Raw genomic sequence first — 20,766 nt, forward strand, 5'->3', positions numbered from 1 at the left:
CCGTGATGCACCACGGCGGGCGGAGCTGTCGCTGGACTCCCCGGCCTCTCTTCCTGACATGATGCTGATGGACACAGACATGCACTTGTTACATCAGCTGAATGGAAAGAATACTGATGAAGAGGAACACCACACACACACACACACACACACACACACACACACACACACAGACACAGACACAGACACAAGGCAGACAGGCTATCACACAAATCCCCCCCCCCCCCCCCCCCTCCCAGCAAGAATCGGCTATCTCTGTTACTGTGGCGTCGTAAAGGGTTAAGTGAAAAGGAGGAATAATTGAAAACATTTTGATGGATTGAGTCTATATGGCCACCCGTTCAATCCTGCATATTTGAGTAGAATATCTTTTTATAGGGCCTTCAAACTCCTGGCACTTGTGCCGTAGCTCCAGTCAACAGGAACTCTTTTGTTGTTCGTCTAGTTCTCCTGCCAAAGGCTGAACAATATGAATCCATGTGGGACGGCAAGCAGACCGGACCCGACTTCAAATGCGTGGAGAACTTTTGGCATCACGACTCCGGCGGGGCTGTGTGCCAACAGCCAAGTCCTTAGACAGGAAGCGGAGCCTGCGCTGCCAGCGCAACTTTGATTGAGCTGTGGCCTCCGCAATGAAATATTCAACACTTCCATGAACGCGTCTTCAGCGCTCCTCTGTCGTGAAATGTTGATCTGTGTGTGTGCGTTCTCCCCGCCTTTCTCCTTGCGCGTGATGGAGAAGAAGACAAATATGGGATCCTTTCAATCGTGATCATGCTCAGGAATAAGAAGTATGGACGGTGCCACTCAAAGCCGTCGGACAACGATACTGAAAACTTCCATCTTGAGCCAAATGTGTTAATGTCACAGAGTAAGCTGCAACCCCTGCGTGTAAAATAGGCAACCTAGCGTGTGACTTATCCTTACACATTGTTATCAAACTGTAAACTTGCAAACAATCATGACCGGTGCAGAAATATGTGAGGGAGGATTGGAACTTCCTGTGTTGCCGAGTTAGGCTAATGACAACGAGATGGAAATGTAACTTGGGCTCTAAAGCAGAGGAGCTATGACTAAACACTCACACTCACACACTTGTCATATTGGGAAGGGAAAATCACTTGAACTTGTTTTCTGGCCTCTTCTCCCTGTCTTGTTTCTGTGTCTGTTTGTTTCAGTTGCTTGACGGCAGGCAGGGCGACGAACCGTGATTGCTGATGGGGCACACCTGTGACCTGGCCTTTTGAAAGCTGGTCCTCTCCAACGACAGAGGATACCTCTCTCTGTGAGCACATTTTGCGCATTCTTTTGTGGCGACCCTTGTCCTTGCTCTACACCAGGGGTTCCCAATCCTGGTCCTTGGGCCTCCCTGCCCTGCATGTTTTAGATGTTTCCCTGTTCCAACACACCTGATTCAAATGAATAGTCGTTAGCAGGCTTCTGCATAACTAGATAACGACCCATTCATTTGAATCAGGTGTGTTGGAGCAGGGAAACATCTAAAACATGCAGGACAGGGGGGGACTTGAGGACCAGGGTTGAGAACCACTGCGCTAGACTAGCGATTTACCTACCTGACGCATCAATGACATCATTTGTAATTCCCATTTGTTTCATGAAAAGGTTTTGTTAACCTTATTCCCATGACTCTGCCCGGTATGAAGTCAGAAAGATAGTACAAAACATGTGGACGTCTTGCTTCATGCGGACACTGAAAGGAATCGCCAAACAAGAGACAGTAGCCGTGTGGCTATAGTTTTGTCTTTTTTATTTGCATTATCATACAGTAGGTACAAATGACACGATTGATTACAAGGTAAGGAGCTCAAGACTAATTTCAAGGGGTTAAGGGATAGGGGCCTGGGGGTTAGGAGTTAGAACGAACATACACCATTTGCAAAATACAATATATTCTTTCTTTTACAGACATGTACTGTATGTAGATCTCTAAATTATGTATGTACAAAGACATAAGAAGCGCTTGGTTCACACAGGAACAGAAACGAGAGAGGTTAAGAGACCGTATGAGAGAAGGCAATCAGCCCACGGTTTAGACTGTGTTCTACACGAACACAAACACGGCCCAATTCCACCTCTCTTCATATGGGACAGGATACTGCCAAACCTGGGTCGTAAATAGTATTTTCAAATCCTGTCAAATCCTTTCTCTGTGCTCCATTGAGCCTGTCTGACCTTTAGGAACCATGTTTGTTAACCCCCTGCCACCTGTCTGTCCAGACAAGCTTTAGCGAGTCAAGAGTATTGGAGACATTGTTTTCCAACCCAGGTCTGGAAACACCAGAAGGAGAAAGCATCAACTAAACACTAAAGAGTCATAGAAACAAATACAGGTAAAGCCAACATTTATCTCAAATCATTACAAACCAAGCAGGAAACACGAACCGAGAACAATTAAGATTTGTTTTCATGAACGCTAAATCTGTGGACTCGTGTACGTTTGAAAAGGAAAAAAATATACGAAGCGGGATGTAAACAAAGGAAAAGTTAAGGATACATTTGGCCAATCCCCTTCCCATGTCAAACCCCCTACAGATCACCGAGAGAGTGAGGGTGGTGTCAAAGGAAACGGGATTTGGAACGGGAGGGGAAAAAAACTGCCTAAAGGAACTGATTGCTTCTCAACGGAAAAAGGATGAGGGCTTCGTCAATAAGGAGATGTATTGCCCAGGCACTGAGAAAGGAGGGGTCGGGAGGGAGGGAGTGGTGGAGCTACCCAGACAGGGGTAGAGAAAGGCCAGGAGGAGGCACAGGGTTTGTACATTGATCGATCCATATAGTTCACTCGATCCACACATTTCCTCGTTCGTTCATGCATTCAGACACCCAACCGCCTGTCTGTTATCCTTCCATGTTTTGCCACGTCTTTAAAAAACGTATTCAGAACGCATTGCTCCCCCGCAAGCACACTTGCGCGCTCACTCGCGGACATGCTTATTCATCGCCAGGCACAGGGAGGTAGGAGGGGAAAGTAGAGCGGCGTTAACACAGAAGGAGAAGTCGTCATACTGCTGTCTGGCTATAAAGCACACATGTCAAACACGTGCAAAGGTGCTGACCATGGGTGAGACACGCACGTGAGTACATAAACAACACTGTTGTGGTGGGACTGACTGGCTAGTTGACTGGCATCGGAACTGCATTGACATCGATATATATGAGCGCCCCCGTGGCTACATGTGTTTAGCGAGGAGCGCATCGGGTTGGGACAGACGAGTGTGTGTGGCCTTGGCAGGGTCCTCGGCGCTGTCTAGAGAGCTGCCAGCCACAGTCATCGGCGAGACTACAGCTAGTGCAACGCTGCTATTGTCGGGTTCTGGCTGTTTCTGGTTTGGCACAGACGAAAGGTTAGCGAGGAATCATTAGGAGAGCAACACCCTTAGAAAAAGGGGAGGGGAGGGGGTAGCATATAAATCTATTAAAAGTTATCAATATATCATTCTGATATGAGTTGCGACAGTGATATTTCCATAAAACATTCTTGAATTACTGGAGCAAAGCGGAAAGAACAAAATCAACAACGAAAACCAACTTATCTCACAGACAAACACAAACATTTACAACAAAAGAAAACCCCTTCTTTGAGACATTGGAGAGCAAGTGGACTCACCGGTCTGGCCAAGACCACACTTATGCAGCTTCATTTTCAATCAGCTCCAGGGTCAGCTTTCAAAACAACTGCCGGCTTGTGGTCAGGGCCTGCGCATGTTTAACTGACCCCAAACCTGTGTTGTGAGGGAGTCAAACATTACTTCTAAGACCAGGGGCCCGGTACTTAGTTTCATGCAGCATTTACGTTTATCACATGCACTGTTGATTCCTACCAACAACATGCAGACACAGAAGGGATAGCTATTAGACACCGGATCATGAGCCACTACGAGTGAATCCAGTCATCAAACTCATCACATTCATAAACTTTGGATATGTGGTGAGACCAGGAAAACAAACTGCTTGAATAAATTGACATTTGGGATCATCGGCAAAAATGTTGTACAGATATTTCTTGCAGTTTTCTCAACCTGACTTTAACACCGAGATTGTTACAAAGTTGATCATTTCTGTGTCCTCCCCCCCCCCCCCCCCCCCTTTACATAGAAATATTTTTCCCCCTTACGTAATAAAAGCACATTCAGTTGTTGGTATAAAAACTGTGAGTTGCTATATATTTTTTCAAAACTACTCATGAATATTTACATAAGAGTTAATACACTGGTATGTGTTAAAGTTAATGAGAAATTATGGAAAAATGATTACATCACATTAAACAAACATGATTGGAGACAATTAAATAATTATATGATCTCTATCAATTTCACAAAGCCAGATTGAATGAAACCTCTAGCAAGGTACTGGAACACAGTTTTGAACCCAATATTAGTCTTCGTATGTGTCTCTATACTAGCCCAAGATACTGTATCTATATGGAAGGGAACAGGCTTGTCATTTAATTTATCTGCATGACTCAACTAAAAACAATAACTTGCCATCAATTTTATCTAGTCGAAATCCTCAAAAACAACAACAAAAAAACATTCTCAGGAGTACAAGTAGTTTCCTTCCAAAAATCACATGAATACGTAATTAGGAACTTCAGCGATTGAAGGACATCCTTTAAAGAGATTCATCGACCAATAAGAGTCTTTGTTGGATAAGTGGGACGCCGGGCAGAACAGTAATGTTAGGATGGTGAGCTTACTGTCACTTACTAGTGTTTGTTGCTAATGGCAGTTATTAGAGATGTCTTGTCAAACAATAAACAATGTCATATTCGCTTTGCTAAAACGTAGTTATGACATTGTACAAATATCAACTGTTAACTGCTGCTATCTCTGAAGGTCTACTAATGGCTGTAAACCTAACCACAAGGGAACAATACTACCTGCAATTCAAGAAAAGTTAGTGGCAACATTTTGCCAGTCGTCATCTATGTGTGTGTGTTTGTGTATGTTTTTGGTTGGGCATGCCATGTTGTATATCTAATAAAGGGACTTGTTTTGTTGGAATATCGATGTACACCGGTGTCGATGTACCCATTACCAAAGACACCCCATTGTAAACAGGACTAGAGCATGTGTGCACTACTCTTGATGTGCAATGCCCACATCGATCCCGCCCTCTGTTCTTCACCTGTGGCCTGTTGCCCTTCACGTCCTTTCATGGATTGCAAAAAATGCATCATTCGATAACAGGTGGTGGCATCACCAATCAAATCGCGTAGCAATGGGTTTCGGTCAGGAGGTCTACGAACGACAGACTGTTAGGTGTCGTGTGTCCATCAGTCTATAATCACAAACTGGCATTGCTTCATAGAGAACTCTCCCTCCACCGTTCAGTGTCGGGTGTCATTCCTACCTAAGGTCTCTCTCCAAGCATCCTAGACATCTTAGACGTAACCTCTAAACTCCCCCATGCTACCCCCAGTCAATACACCAGCACTGGCCAAAGTCAATTCAAGTCATTCCAGAGCACAAATTTAAATGGACAGATTCTTTCAATTCTTTCATTCTTTCAATCCCAAACTGAGGTACGTAAACAGGGAAGCTGCGGGCGGCTAAGGAGTGTGTTTTCAGAATCTGTCGTGTTGGCTAAATGGGTTCGGGTGGGGGGCAGGGATAGTAGAGGGGACATTGGTGTGTGTGTGTGTGTGTGGTGGGTGGGGTCCAGGCTGGATTCATCCCCTCCCTTCTCCTCATACTGTGTAGTTGATGGAAGGGTGTATAAACTGGGGGTTGATGAAGGAGAACCCGGCGAAGTCGGCCTGGTCGATGTTGGCGATGACCAGCTGGTCGGGCGGCGTGAGCTGGGGCTGGGTGCGCGTGAAGAACTTGTCGAAGTTCTCCGCCGCTTTGCCGCCCTGCGGGAGAGAAGAGGGAGAGAGAGAAAGAGGGTTGAGAGGCGTTAAGAGGAGAGGCATGGAGCTAATGAGTGGAGGGCTACACAGGCTCTACACAGAGCAGAGCAATCAAAGCGATCTGATAAGACGTCCCATCGCCGTGTGAAACATCCCAGGCCGGTAAGCAGGTGTTTTTTCCAAGTTGCATAACCCAAGGAGGACTGGATAACAACATCATAACCGCAACAGCAGCTCCAGACACTTGGGTCCACTTCTGCTCACTGCACTACACACAACAGCAGTACGAGCAGCCCGTCCATGTAGCCCTGAAGCAGTCCTTTGTACAGAATCATCCATTTAGCAGCGCTTTTGGACAGAGCAAACAGGACAGTACATGAGCCAAATTTAAATGCGGTTATAATGTGCTCCAGTAAATCCCCGACCCTTCCCCTCTCTTTGTTTTCCAGTGCATGAAAGGTATTCTGCACCTGATCCTGTCTATTCCCCCTGGACTCCTAATCCTAGTCCAGCCTCCATCCTCAATCCCAGTCCATTTGATGACAGGCTCTACATGCTGCAATGTTAACCTGGACTATAATGCAACCGGATGCCTGATTTGCAAAGTGACCCTGGCGCAGCTGTGGGTGAGTCATCTGCCATAGGGCAAACAGCTGAACACGGAGTCAGACCCTCTACAATGGAGGGCGCCAGGTTACCCAGAAACCCTCCTCTTAAACAGAGCACCTCGTTGTTTACTCTTTTGGTACTTGCTTATTTAGGTGTTATAAATGTGAGCCCACCCAGCACCAAACACTAACCACCAAACCTGATTATTCAACAACAGAAAACATCCTCAAGAGACTTTTACTTAATTTGAGTGTTTGGGGAAAACATATTTGAAGGAAAATAGATAGAAAATTACTTGATTAACTATCTAGACAGATATGGCTAGTGCGAAGGCGAGTACGGAGGTCATTCACATTGAATCATTAGAAAGCCTAGGATGTCCTCTCAATTGGACAAAAGAAATGACAACAAATGACAGAGTGGTTGCCAAGTTACTAGACCTAAATGAATGTCCACTTCAAATGACGTAAATTAGTTGCAGGGCCTCAGTCTCTGACAAGATCAGAGGGACCAGCAGTGGCGATGCTGTTACGAAGGGGTTAACCAGTATATTCACAGGCAGAGGATGCATTCTGGGACTTGAAACATGAAAGCAAGCTTTTATTAAGGACGGACAATCATTTATCAAAGACAGAGGAGACCTGTCATATCCGGATCGTGTTGATTAACACTTCAAAGCTGTGTTAACAAGGCAAGGTCACCTGTGTGTGGGCCGAGGAGGGGGGGGGGGGGGTGCATCTCATCACTCATCTACTGTACATTCTAGACCATACATTCCTTTGTGTTGAGTTGTTGGAAGCAGGCACAATGGCATATGTGATAATGACATGGGTTACATGATTATCTTGCCAGTCTGCACAATTCTTAGTGTTTTCTTGTGATCTAATGTAAGACATTTGAAGGATAGAATGAAAAAGACAGAAAATATTGGAATTTCAATTAATTCATTTCCTAAATGGACTGATACAAAAAAAAGAAAAATGAAATCAGTAATTTCTTGCACCTAACCCAAGGATGAACCAAGGAAGAAAATTGCCTCACATCAGTAAGACACCATGCACTGCTGTATATTGGAGAAAGACGATATCAATGTGACACCAGCCACCTTCTGAAGTGTGCAATATCCAGACATGAACCTGCCAAGGCCTCAATTTCCCATCCAGACATTGTGGTAAATAGGTGACATTCCATTACCCAGCATACCCTTCCACCCTGCTGACAGAAACTCTGCGGTAGAAATGACCTTGACTTCTGAACAAACCCTTGAACTATCTCCAATGGCTTACTCGAGTGTTGTCAAAATAAATATCCTACCGATATTTTTGTGTCATTTTCACCTAAAAACGTCCCCTGAGAGCTGGTAGGCAATAATCCTTTTCCTTCCCAGTTACAGTTAAGATCACACAGGAGACGCCTGGGGGTAGTAGAACCAGAGGATGTGTCTGTGTAGACATGAGGAATCCCTCTCCAGTGGAAGTGACTATGGATTCCCTCGGCCGCGTCACCCCAAACAGCTCTACGGGCTCTCTCGCTCCACTCACGGCGTGGAAAGCTCCGACTGAAAAAGCTCCCATCGATCAGCTCTCCGGTGGCACACTGCCGCGTGGACGGAGCCATGTGCAGGAACGCTGAGCAGCTCTGATCGGTCGGGTCACAGAGAGGTCGAGTGGTGGGGTGAACCTTTGACTCGGTGACAAACGACAGTAGAGTTCTCATGTGCTCCCTGTCTCCAACCTCCACACACATACACGCACACGCTTCTCCTAATTCTCCACGTCGTCCCGGACTGCATTTCCCAGACTGCCTCTGACGGTCAGCCCCTCAGCCCCTCTATGACTAATGACGCCCATCACTTCCTTCTGCCCTACATTCAGAGGTATGTCACGAGGTCGGCTTGTCTGAGTGTTGTGTTGACAGCTTGACCCCCCCCCCCCCCCCCCCAAAGAAAACACACTTGCAGAACCAGCCTGCGTGTGATCGTGGTTGTTCTGTCTTCTGTAAACACAACGCACGCCGCAGCTTGACCTATTTACATTCTCTCCTGTCTGGCTGTCTCTCCACCTGTTTGTCTCTCTCTCGTCCTCTCTCTCTCTTTCTCTCTTTCTTTCTTTCTCTCTCTCTCTCTCTCTCTCTCTCTCTCTCTCTCTCTCTCTCTCTCTCTCTCTCTCTCTCCCTCTCTCACATTTTCAGACACGCACACAAGCACGTGCACACACACACACGCGAGCTCCTGCACTCAAGCATATTAGAAGCACTCTGAGGCCCTCATTGAGTATGATAAACGACTGTGCCTGATGCCATTAGAAGTTCCAGCGGGGGAACTTTTTCTCTTTGGTCCTACAACTCAGTGACCTGGGGATCTCTTTCAGCCTCTCTCCCTGACTGGGTCACAGGCAGGAAGGAGCACCAGAGCGGGTAGCAACGGATTCACACACACACACGGTCTCTCTCTAAACGTGCGCATGCATTCACAGTTCGGCAAGCGTGCACACACATGCACGCAGCTTCCCAGAAAAGCGCGGCTGTCTGTTGTTTTATACCATCGCACACACACAAATGTTGAAACTACGAGCACACATACACACACTCAGGTGCATGCTCATCCACACAGAAACACACACACACACACGCACCAGACCCTACACGAACAACATGAAGCCAGAATTCACCTTGTGAGAGAAGCTGGAACCCTTGGGGTTTGAAACAGAAGAGAGCTACATATTTAAACTGAAGATGTCAGAACCACAAACACACACACACACACACACGTGTACAACGCAGAGATGCACACATGCACTCCGAATGACCTACTTCGTGTCTTTCCTCTCCGTTTTCCTTCAACGCCAGGGAATGCAGTTACACTCCCTTCCCTCGAGCGACCGTCCGTGTCAAAGAGACACGCGGCGCATTCATAACACATGGACAAGCGATCAATTACGCACACCCGTCCATCGAGGACGACGACAACAACAACAACAACAACAACAACAACAAAAGATCTACACAACATATGCAACTCTTGCCGGATACATTAGAAGCGCTCGTCATCAGGGAGGGTCAGCTTGAAGCTCTATACGAGGGGGGTGACAGGTCCCGTGTGAAGGGACACTGCTGGGGAGAAGCCTGTTGTCATAGGGGCTGGAAGACCCAACGCACGGTTGCGGTCGAGCGCGTCAGCTGCGATGCGCGTCCAGGCTGCGGGCTCGCTGGCCGTCTCGGTAGCTGGAGGCGGCGCCTGCGCGTTTCCTTATTTATCTTTGAGGATGCGAGTTAAGGTACGGAGGGGATGGTCGGTCTGGTCTCCATGGCCCACAGACAGGCTCGTGGTGACCGCCCTGTCGGCAGAGGAGAGGTTTCCTGGAGCTGTGTCTGACTGAGGGAGACTGGCGGCAGGCGCCCCGGGGGGAATCTCTGTCGTTGGGACAGCGAGGCCGGGGGGCTTTGGAGGGGGCTGATCTGACAGGGGGACGGGGGGTCTGCCGTGTTGACAGGCCACCTCGGGGTGTGAGTGAGTGGGTATGGGGTGGTGGGGTGGGGGTGGGTAGAGAGTGTCTTTTTATTCGAAGGTGTGGGGGTTTGCACACGCGCGTCGTGAAGGCGTAAAGGGATGCTGGCGTGTGGGCATGTGAGGGTGTACACCTCTGTGTTTGGGTGTACTTCTGTGTGTGTGTGTGTGTGTGTGTTTGCGTGCGTGTAAGCCTTTGGGTGTGTTTGGGTGTGTTTGTGTGTGCACTCAAAGCGCCAGGCTAACGTCTCAGACAGTAAACCAAGAGAACACATCCAGCCTCCAGGGTGACTCCGCCCAGTCTCACAGGGGGGTGGAGGGGTGGAGGGGGGGGGTGGAGGGGTGACTCACCACTTTAGGCTTGAAGGGAGGCTGGATGTCCCGGTTCTTGAGGCGCTCCCAGTCGATGCGTCTGAAGAAGTGGTGCTCCCTGACGTCCCTCTCTCCCTCCGGCCCGCAGCCCAGACGTTTGGACGGGTGCTTGGTCATCAGCTGGGATTGGCCGGGGCACAGGGAGGGGGGCGGAGTCAGAAAGGACATGTTCAAATCTCATTACTGATCAGTCACATGTGGAACTCGCATGTTATACTCTAAAGTAGGAGACAGAACACAAGAAGTACATCCAGAACATAGCAGGCACACAGAACATCATTCCAAGGGATTTCAAATGGACCATCTGTTTCGTTTCACCTCTTAACATTGGGCTGAAATGGAAACGAACCAGTGAACGCTGTGTGCATTCTCAGAGCCGCTGAAGGCAAACGTATCTCTGTAGCTATTATCCAACTCCAAGTTCCCGTCTCTCACTTTGCCCGCCTCTCCCTCCCTCCCCTCGTTTGGGCTCTCCCTCCCTCCTCTCGTTTGGTCTCTCCCTCCCCTAGTTTGGTCTCCCCCCCCCCCCTCGTTTGGTCTCTCCCTCGTGTTGTGTTTTGTTGTTGTCTCTCATTCTCTCTTTTACTAGGTCAGGGGTTGGGAGCAGAGCAGATGGGGTTTAAAAAAAGTGATACAATTGTCTCCCCGTCTTGCCATGTTGTTTTTCAACACACACACACATACATGTGCGCGCAATGCAAGGACACACTTAAAATGCACATTCGATAAATACATCTTCACTTGGGTATTTAAATATGAAGCAGTTATTGAGGTGTTCTGCTCGCCATGGTTACTGTGCAGACAAAGTTTATAATTCAAATCCCAGAAAGGATGACATTTTGGTCAGGCATCATTACCCAGATTGACGCACACGTACACTTTTACACACATGCACACACACACACACACACACACACACAGGGTACACACACACACACACACACACACAGTAGCACGCAACGGTGAGGTAAGATAGTCTTTGTGATGTCGTCGTGTCTTGTTCTCAGAGACAGTAGACCGGTGTGATGTCCCTCTCTTAGTTATGTCCCACCCAGGAAGTCTCATCCAGGAAGTCTCATCCAGGAAGTCTCATCCAGGGAGTCTCATCCAGGAAGTCTCATCCAGGGAGTCTCATCCACGGAGTCTCATCCAGGGAGTCTCATCCAGGGAGTCTCATCCAGGGAGTCTCATCCAGGAAGTCTCATCCAGGGAGTCTCATCCAGGAAGTCTCATCCAGGAAGTCTCATCCAGGGAGTCTCATCCAGGGAGTCTCATCCAGGGAGTCTCATCCAGGAAGTCTCATCCAGGGAGTCTCATCCAGGGAGTCTCATCCAGGAAGTCCCACCCAGGAAGTCTCATCCAGGGAGTCTCATCCAGGGAGTCTCATCCAGGGAGTCTCATCCAGGAAGTCTCATCCAGGGAGTCTCATCCAGGAAGTCTCATCCAGGGAGTCTCATCCAGGGAGTCTCATCCAGGAAGTCTCATCCAGGGAGTCTCATCCAGGAAGTCTCATCCAGGGAGTCTCATCCACGGAGTCTCATCCAGGGAGTCTCATCCAGGAAGTCTCATCCAGGAAGTCTCATCCAGGGAGTCTCATCCAGGAAGTCTCATCCAGGGAGTCTCATCCAGGAAGTCTCATCCAGGGAGTCTCATCCAGGGAGTCTCATCCAGGGAGTCTCATCCAGGAAGTCTCATCCAGGAAGTCTCATCCAGGAAGTCTCATCCAGGGAGTCTCATCCAGGAAGTCTCATCCAGGGAGTCTCATCCAGGGAGTCTCATCCAGGGAGTCTCATCCAGGAAGTCTCATCCAGGAAGTCTCATCCAGGAAGTCTCATCCAGGAAGTCTCATCCAGGAAGTCTCATCCAGGAAGTCTCATCCAGGGAGTCTCATCCAGGAAGTCTCATCCAGGGAGTCTCATCCAGGGAGTCTCATCCAGGGAGTCTCATCCAGGAAGTCTCATCCAGGAAGTCTCATCCAGGAAGTCTCATCCAGGAAGTCTCATCCAGGAAGTCTCATCCAGGAAGTCTCATCCAGGGAGTCTCATCCAGGAAGTCTCATCCAGGGAGTCTCATCCAGGAAGTCTCATCCAGGGAGTCTCATCCAGGGAGTCTCATCCAGGGAGTCTCATCCAGGAAGTCTCATCCAGGAAGTCTCATCCAGGAAGTCTCATCCAGGGAGTCTCATCCAGGAAGTCTCATCCAGGGAGTCTCATCCAGGGAGTCTCATCCAGGGAGTCTCATCCAGGGAGTCTCATCCAGGGAGTCTCATCCAGGGAGTCTCATCCAGGGAGTCTCATCTAGGGAGTCCGAGCTGCAGTGTGTGAGCGTGTGACAGCTCCGCAGCTCTCCAGGTGTGGAAAACCCATCACGAGCTCCGAGTGAAAGAGCCATGGAAATAAATGAGAATCGTCGGGGCAGGGCGCCGCGACACACACACACACGTGCGGGGACACACACATCTACCATCCATCACGACTTCAAATTGCATAGACACAGCAGTGGGTCCGAGAAAGGGTGGGTTAGGGTAAATAACACCAAATAACACCCAACCACCTGAAGCTAGAAACCCCCCCCCCCCCCCAAGGCTCTCTCTCTCTCGCACACACGCACGCGCACACACACATTTCATTCTCCTGAAAGTGGCAGCGGCTGGAGAGTGAAAAGTAATTTGCAGCTCTGTGTTCTCAGGTCTTCGTGTTCCCTGTACCAGCCGAATCGAAAGACCCTTCACACACTCCCCGCCGTCAGCACCCTGACTCGCTCCTCTCCCACCCTGTCACTCCCCAACTCCGGGGCGAAAAACACCCTTCAAAAAACACCCTTGTTCCTTCAAGTCCGACAGTATCATGGATGCTAATTAGCAAAGAAATGCTTTTTTGGACAGGCCGAGTGTTTCAGATGTTCAAGACTGCAACACCCGGCTGTTCGCGGGTCATCCGCTCAGTAAATGACGCTCAGACGACGACGACCCCAAGTGATACACAACGCTGCGCCTAGTCCCGTTTAAATACACGGCACGTACGTACGTACATGATATGCCTGTGTCAATGTATTTGACGTGAACTCAGGGAGTCAGGTGGCTGAGCGGTTAGGGAATCGGGCTAGTGATCAGAAGGTTGCTGGTTCGATTCCCGTCCATGCAAAATGACGTTGTGTTCTTGGGCAAGGCACTTCACCCTACTTGCCTCGGGGGAATGTCCCTGTACTTACTCTAAGTCCCTCTGGATAAGAGCGTCTGCTAAATGACTGAATGTATTGTAAATGTAATTCAACTGAACCCCTTCCCTGCAGGATGATAACATGAATATCTGCGGCTGGGGTCCAACTGTTTCGGGAAGTATTTCCATCACAGGGCTGTGGCTTTTTCCATGCATGCGGGTTATGTATTTTGGACAAACGTGTATTTGTGTGGCTATTTTGAGCTATTTGAAAGAGACTTGCTGACTCCTGTGCCCCCCCCCCCCACCACCACCCACTGCGCTGGCTGGAGAAATCCAAGCTTCTGATGTGGTGGAGAGGGAGAGGAGAGAGCAGATGGTTGCTGAGCGACAGTAGGGAGTGTGGGGGTTGGGGTGATGGGGTGGGGGTGAGGGGGGGGAAGGTACTGTAGATGCTCCTGGGAAGCCTGGATATCGCCCGCTAACACGGAGGGGAGCGGGCTTTGAACACACACACACACACACGCAGCGTTTCCATTTCCCCTTTTCATTCCCCCAGGGGCCTCAGAGGATAGCCCGCTCCACAAAGCCCCGGTGTTGGATCAAAGCCTCGTCCACAGCTGTGGAGACAATGAGGGGCTGCTGCTCCCTTCACACCCTGCTCCGACGCGAGACAGCAGCTCTGTCTGAGGACTCCGCCGACGGCCTTCTGGAAATCTCCGTCCTGCGGGGTTCATTGAGTCAGGAAGGTGGAACGTCAAGTCGAGACGGCTTCACTGGGAGAAGCTCTTTGGGAGGGTGAATCCATCTTGTATGCTCAAGACCTGTTGGCGCCTTCTCTGTCTCGATTGGCTTTCCAGCTGTGCTCCACTTTCAGGTGGCGAGACGGTCCCTCCTGCAGTCATTGGCCTTCAGCGTTGTTTCATTCTTTATCACCCATCCTCTCTCTCTCCCTCTCCCCTTCTCACCCAACCTCTCTCTCCCCCCCCTCTCTCTCTCTCTCTCTCTCTCTCTCTGTCCCTCTTCCCTTCTCTCTCTCCCTCTCTCTCTCTCCCCACCTCCGTTGTTTTCTGGGTCAGTCCTGCCGGGGGCTGCGTATCCATTAGGCTCGGGGCTGATATGGACGACAGAGAGCATGGACAGGACCGGGCCACACCGAGGGAGAGGAGGAGGGAGATGGGAGGAGGAAGATGGGAAGGAGGAGGAGGAGGAGGGAGGAGGAAGATGGGAAGGAGGAGGAGGGAGAAGGGAGAGGAGGAGGAAGATGGGAAGGAGGAGGAGGATGGGAGGAGGAAGATGGGAAGGAGAAGGAGGGAGGAGGAAGATGGGAAGGAGGAGGAGGAGGAGGAGGAGGGAGGAGGAGGAAAATGGGAAGGAGTAGGAAGAGGGAGAAGGGAGAGGAGGAGGGAGGAAGAGGAGAGAGAGGGGCCCTTGAGGAGGAGACGTGGGGACTAGGAAACACGAGCGTGTTATTACACAGCTCATCGACTCTGCTCTGCCCCCAGGACACACATCTCTCCTACTGGTCTCTTCCTTGGTGCCCTCACAGACACACACACACACACACACACACACACACACCCACACACACAGACACACACACACCCCCCCCCACACACACACAGTGCGTCCACACGTTGGGGGGAGAGTTGGGGATTTAGCATGCATCGTCTGGATCCACAAACGACCCACATACAAACACAGGACAACGAGTTCTCTCTACATGCGTGCGTGTGTGTGTGTGCCCTTAGGTCTTCTGAGTGACCTTGTGGAGCAGCTACTCTCCGTGGTCTGCCCGGGTCGGACTATAACTCCCGTTCATCCCCTGGGATCAGGGACCCCACCATGGCTCTATGTTCCCCATGTTCTGGTGATACCAGGGATGTGGAGGCGTGTTCTGGTTCTGACAGCGTCGTGGTGGTGGTGGTGACTGGTTCTGACAGGGTCGTGGTGGTGGTGACTGGTTCTGACAGGGACGTGGTGGTGGTGACTGGTTCTGACAGGGTTGTGGTGGTGGTTACTGTGGTTACAGGGACGTGGTGGTGGTGACTGGTTGTGACAGGGACGTGGTGGTGGTTACTGTGGTTACAGGGACGTGGTGGTGGTGACTGGTTGTGACAGGGACGTGGTGGTGGTTACTGTGGTTACAGGGACGTGGTGGTGGTGACTGGTTCTGACAGGGACGTGGTCGTGGTTACTGTGGTTACAGTGGCGGTGTGGAACTCACCCCTTTGCAGATGGAGACGGCCTCCTTGGACATAGCCTTGGGGTAGGACACGTTGTGCTCCATGATGGACTGGAACAGCTCGTCCTCGTCCTCCCCGTCGAACGGAGGCTGGCAGGCGGAGGCAGAGGGAGAACGTTACTGGCACACGGTGATCCAGACATGTTTACCGTCCTGTGGCATCGACGCCAAGATCCCACTCTCGAGAACAGAAGTGTTTATTGGTTTGTTTGTTTTTAACCATGTTTATTTTGGATTCGCTTCTCGGTTATTTTTAATCATAGGCTCTCTGCCCATTTCGCCCCTCGTGACTGTACGAGTGGAAATAGATGGAAATTGAAACAGTGGGAAAAATAACTGAGTCAGAATAACACCCAGGATTAGCGGGTGTGTGTGCTGACTATGCTGTTAGCTCCCCTTTCTACTTTCCCCCATTTTTGAACCCGGTGACAGAACAAGAGGCATTAGTGCCCTGCAGCCCAGTGTAAGGACCAGAGACACTCTGAACTACTATCGTCTGTGGATTACCCACCCCCCACCCCCCATTAGCTGTTACCATAGCAACACCTACTTTTTCTGAGATCTACGAAAAAGGGGGAAAGAGAGAGACAGAGACAAACACAGACAAAAATACAGGGAGACAGACAGAGGGACGTTTAGGGAGAGAGACCAAAAAAGTGAGACAGAGAGAAAGAGTGTGTGAGAGAGAGACAGACAGACGGGGAGACAAAAAAAGAGAGTGGGAGATAAAGAGAGAGAGAGAGAGAGAGGGAGAGAGAGACAGAGGAGGGACCAGAATGGGATGGAATGGAGAAGGACAAAGGAAGAGGAGAAAGAGGGATGGAGTGGATTTTTTTTTTTTTATGTTTGTGGGAGAGAGAAAGAAATGGAGAAAACACGAGGGAGAGAGAGAGAGAGAGAGAGAAAGAGAGGGATAGAGAGAGAGAGAGAGGATAGCGAGAGAGAGGGATAGAGAGAGGGAGGAGGGGAGGAGAGAGAGAGGGAGAGGGAGAGAGAGAGAGAGAGAGAGAGAGAGAGAGAGAGAGAGAGAGAGAGAGATGAGAGAGAGAGAAGGAGAGAGAGAGAGAGAGAGAGAGAGAGAGAGAGAGAGAGAGATGAGAGAGAGAGAGAAAGCTGAGGGGCACGATGGAGGGAGCGAAAGAAATAAAATGAAGGAACGGGAGGCAAGAGGGAGAAGGAGAGGGCAAAAAACGAGTTTAAGACTAAGATTGCCAACCTTAAGGCAAACGGAGTGAAAGGTCTGGCTACCATTACATGCCTGCCCCCTCATCATTACCAACCATAAGCTCAGTATCTTGACAGCTTACAATAAACCTTTTTCTCCCACTTGACTGACCCCCCTGGCTGCAGGTACAGCCTGTCTAAAAACAGTAGGGCCTGGAACAGAGTAAGGCCACACAGCTAGCCTAGCCTCTTAGCACCAACTGCTGTTGCCATCTAGCCACGTAGCATCCAAATGGGCATCCGTGACCTCCAGGTGAGGAGGGGGGTCAACACCGCAGGATCTGTCGGAGGGACCCCCCGGGGCCATACACATCTGGAGCAGGTGTGGTGATGTGGCAGGGTGTTTGTGAGCGTGTGAGTGTGTGCACGGGTCCCACTTGAGTCCTTGATATGCGCCCCTGGGTAACAACTTGTGGTGTGTGTGTGTGTGTGTGACACTCACCTGTCCTGCCAGCATCTCGTAGAGCAGCACACCATAGGCCCACCAGTCCACTGACATCCCATACGGTTGATATGCTATAATCTATAAAAGACAGACAGAGGGAACGTTGCACTAGATAAGCCGTGAACCTCAGACTTTCAGGGTGCTCATACGTACACAGAGCATGACTACTGTATTTCCGCGTGGAGCCACTCTGTGTGCATGCAGATGCTCGTACTGTGGACAGTCCAAAGGAGAGGGGAATCAGAACGTGCCAGGAGGAGGAAATTTAGATCTCTTTCGGGCCATTCCGTCGAGTGGCACTAATGTGACACGACCGTCCTTGCCAGTGTCGCCCGTCCCCCACCGGACAGTTACAGTTTGGAGCATGTGAGCTTCCAACTCTGTGTGTGTGTGTCGGTGTGTGGTGTGTTTGCATTTTGGAGCCTCCGTGCCCGGTTTTCTAGTTGGAAAATGCTTTTAGTTCTACCGCATGTGTACTGACAGTGTTACGCGCGTGTGTGTGTGTTCATGTGTGTGTGTGATGCCTCTGTTGTTGCCATAGTCATGAGCACGATCCAGACAGACAGGGCGTGGCGTCTGCCAGCCACTCCACGCTCTCGGAGAGTTTGTCCTTGGTTCCCTCTGTTTCCATGAAGGCTCATGGCCTGTTCAGACGCTCTGAATCACAACATGCGGAAGCACGGGGGAGCGGTGCGTGTGACTGTGTCTGTGCGTGTGTGCGTCTGTGCGTCTGCGCGCTCGGCCTCTCGCTGCATGTCTGCGGCGAGAGTCATCCCGCATGTGTGCGCCGCAGCAGCGCGTGTCTGTCTTTTAGACGCACGCGTCTCAAGAGTGTGCGCGCGTGTGTGCGTGTACACGTGTTTGTGCGCCAGGGTGTGTATTTGCATGTGTGTGTGTGTGTGTGTGTGTGTGTGTGTGTGTAAGTGGAATGCGGCGGCGGCGACATCTCCCGTCATCCCTAACGCCACATGACAGTTCTGGATCGCGCTCACAGACTCTCAAGCGCCCCCAGCCCATCCAGCCACGCTCCCAATATAGCCTCCCTGGCTCCTAGTGTAGGAAGGAATAACTGGCACTCTGTGGGGGACTGGAACATGTCGCAGCTAAACACTACAAACACTGCTGGGGCCGCCACACAACACAAAACAATCTCAGGCTGTTACTTTGATGTGGACGTCTGCGTGGAAGTCCCTCCGAGATAAGAGAGAGGACCGATCCAAAAGAAGCCTACAGTAGATGTGTTCTAGGGGTTGCGTGTTATTTCGTTAGTTCAGACCTGCTCTGCTCCTTTGGGGGTTTACGTTTGCATTGTAGTGGGGGATGAGTGGGATTTAAAAAGTACGGGCATGTCCTGTCGTAGGTCTTTCGCATTTTTTCCCCCTTTATTGTAGGCTTTAGGATGTAGAGCGAGGCATGTCGTGGATGCGTATGGTACCACGATCTGGCTCACGTGTTTCAATGCAACACTGAGAAACGGGAGTCAGGTTATTGGAGAGAAAAAGCAGAGCAGGAATTTCATCGATGGATGTTTGAGGATGTGTGTGTGTGTGTTGGTGTCGCCACTCCCTGCCAGTGTGTGTCACACCGCATGATCAATCAATGTTCTTCTTCTACAGAGTGTGTGTTCGGAGCGTCACATTGTTGTGATGGGATCGCTTCCTGCGGTTAGCATGTGAGTATTAACTGCCTCGCATAGCCGCCATCTTCCGTCTTTTGATTGAAACACGTCGTCAAGGATGAAAACAGACCCGGGCTTTATCGAGCGCTGAGGGAGGTCAGGAGGAGAGAGGCAAAGTCTGGGACAAGTTGACTGTCAAGTGCTGAGGTCGACTGTTGGTAGAATTCCATCTCCTTCTCCTCCTCACGACTTCTGCTTCCAATGACACAGAGGAACTAACACGGCCACTAATTGCTCGGATCTGCAAACATCTGTCAGCCTTTGCTAATTGCAACTGAGCTAAAAATAAGGAAGTGAAGCTGTCTGAAACCCGCAATGTCGAGCCAGAGGACAATTCAGTGGTCGTGGTCGCTCCAATTGGGTTTTTTAACGATTCTACTCTCGGTGTTGTCTAACTCTTTGTGGGGCGTGAAAGGTACCTAAGGTAGGCTAATTACTGGTATTGATGAGTAAAAGCGAAAGGTGTAACTTTCTCCTGACCAAATAGACCTGGTGGTGACTAGAGTGAAAACTAAAAAAGGCATGTTTAAGTGTCCTTTAAAACACTTTGCTGCTTTGGTGCTTGCTCCAAAGCTCAGAGACAGGGACACACACTCAGACACACACTCACTCACACACACACCTTGAAAAACACACCTGGCCTTCTTTAGCGCCAGGAATAAGGAAAAGCTCATGTCATCGTGACACAGTGCCGACATCACCTGATATGACCCAGACAGATGTGAGTGGGGAAGCTGACTGGTTCTACCATGGTGTCACACAGTAGGAAGTGGAGCAGGGATGAGGAGGAGGTGGAGGAAGAGGGGGAGGTGGAGGAGGAGCGAGGGGGGAGGAGAGAGGAGGAGCGAGGGGGGAGGAGAGAGGAGGAGCGAGGGGGAGGAGAGAGGAGGAGCGAGGGGGAGGAGAGAGGAGGAGCGAGGGGAGGAGAGAGGAGGAGCGAGGGGGAGGAGAGAGGAGGAGCGAGGGGGAGGAGAGAGGAGGAGCGATGGCCTGAGTCTCACAGACTCGTCGACTCACATGGCTAATCTGTGACAGCAGCAGATTAATCTGCCGCGCTCTCGTTATCACCCTCACTCTGTCTGCATCTCTCCCTCCTTTTCTTTGTTTCTCTCTTGCTGTCTCTCTCTCTTTTGCCTGCGCTCTCACATTGTCCGCCCCTCTTTCCCACCATCTCTCTCCCTCTCCATCTCTCTCCCACTCCCTCGCCCTCTCTCTCTCTCTCTCTCTCTCTCTCTCTCTCTCTCGCTCTCTCTCTCCGTCTTTTGCCAGCTCTCTCACATTCCCCGCCCCTCTTCCCGTCTCTCTCCCTCTCCCTCTCCCTCTCCTGTCTCAGTATGTCTCTCTCCCCTCCGTCCCTGGTCTGTTACACCAGTATAAATTCACACGAGTGGACGCGAGCGCTGCTCTCAGATAGGAGCTTACAGTGACTGGCCATGTAGGTCAGGGTGAAGCCCAGCCCAGCGCGGGGCGGGGGGGGGGGGGGGGGGTGGGGAGGTAGGGGGGCGGGGCTGCTGGAGCGATGTGGTATGCCGCGCGGAGATAGCGCTGCTACGGCGGTGACGGGGCGCCCTGGGAACCGCGGGCCACTGGGCTTCCTTCAGGACCCCGACAGGGCGAGCACGCGCGCACACATGCACCCCCCCCGGACACACACGCAG

General features: G+C 50.6%; 1 protein-coding gene across 1 annotated transcript in view; it reads right to left on the reverse strand.

Moving 5' to 3' along the window:
• Positions 1 to 1,751: 1,751 nt before the first annotated feature.
• Positions 1,752 to 20,766, reverse strand: part of LOC134009180 (protein kinase C alpha type-like) — an 85,264-nt gene continuing 66,249 nt past the window's right edge. Inside the window, exons 6-10 of the mRNA XM_062448905.1 lie at positions 18,866 to 18,896; positions 17,428 to 17,508; positions 15,744 to 15,851; positions 10,338 to 10,478; positions 1,752 to 5,875 (exon numbers count right to left, since the gene is read on the reverse strand). Coding sequence (XP_062304889.1) covers positions 5,711 to 5,875; positions 10,338 to 10,478; positions 15,744 to 15,851; positions 17,428 to 17,508; positions 18,866 to 18,896 — 526 coding nt within the window. The 3' untranslated portion in view covers positions 1,752 to 5,710. The remainder of the gene's footprint in view (positions 5,876 to 10,337; positions 10,479 to 15,743; positions 15,852 to 17,427; positions 17,509 to 18,865; positions 18,897 to 20,766) is intronic.

Source organism: Osmerus eperlanus, chromosome 22 (assembly GCF_963692335.1).
Source record: "Osmerus eperlanus chromosome 22, fOsmEpe2.1, whole genome shotgun sequence".
In the NCBI taxonomy this organism is placed as follows: Eukaryota; Metazoa; Chordata; class Actinopteri; order Osmeriformes; family Osmeridae; genus Osmerus; species Osmerus eperlanus.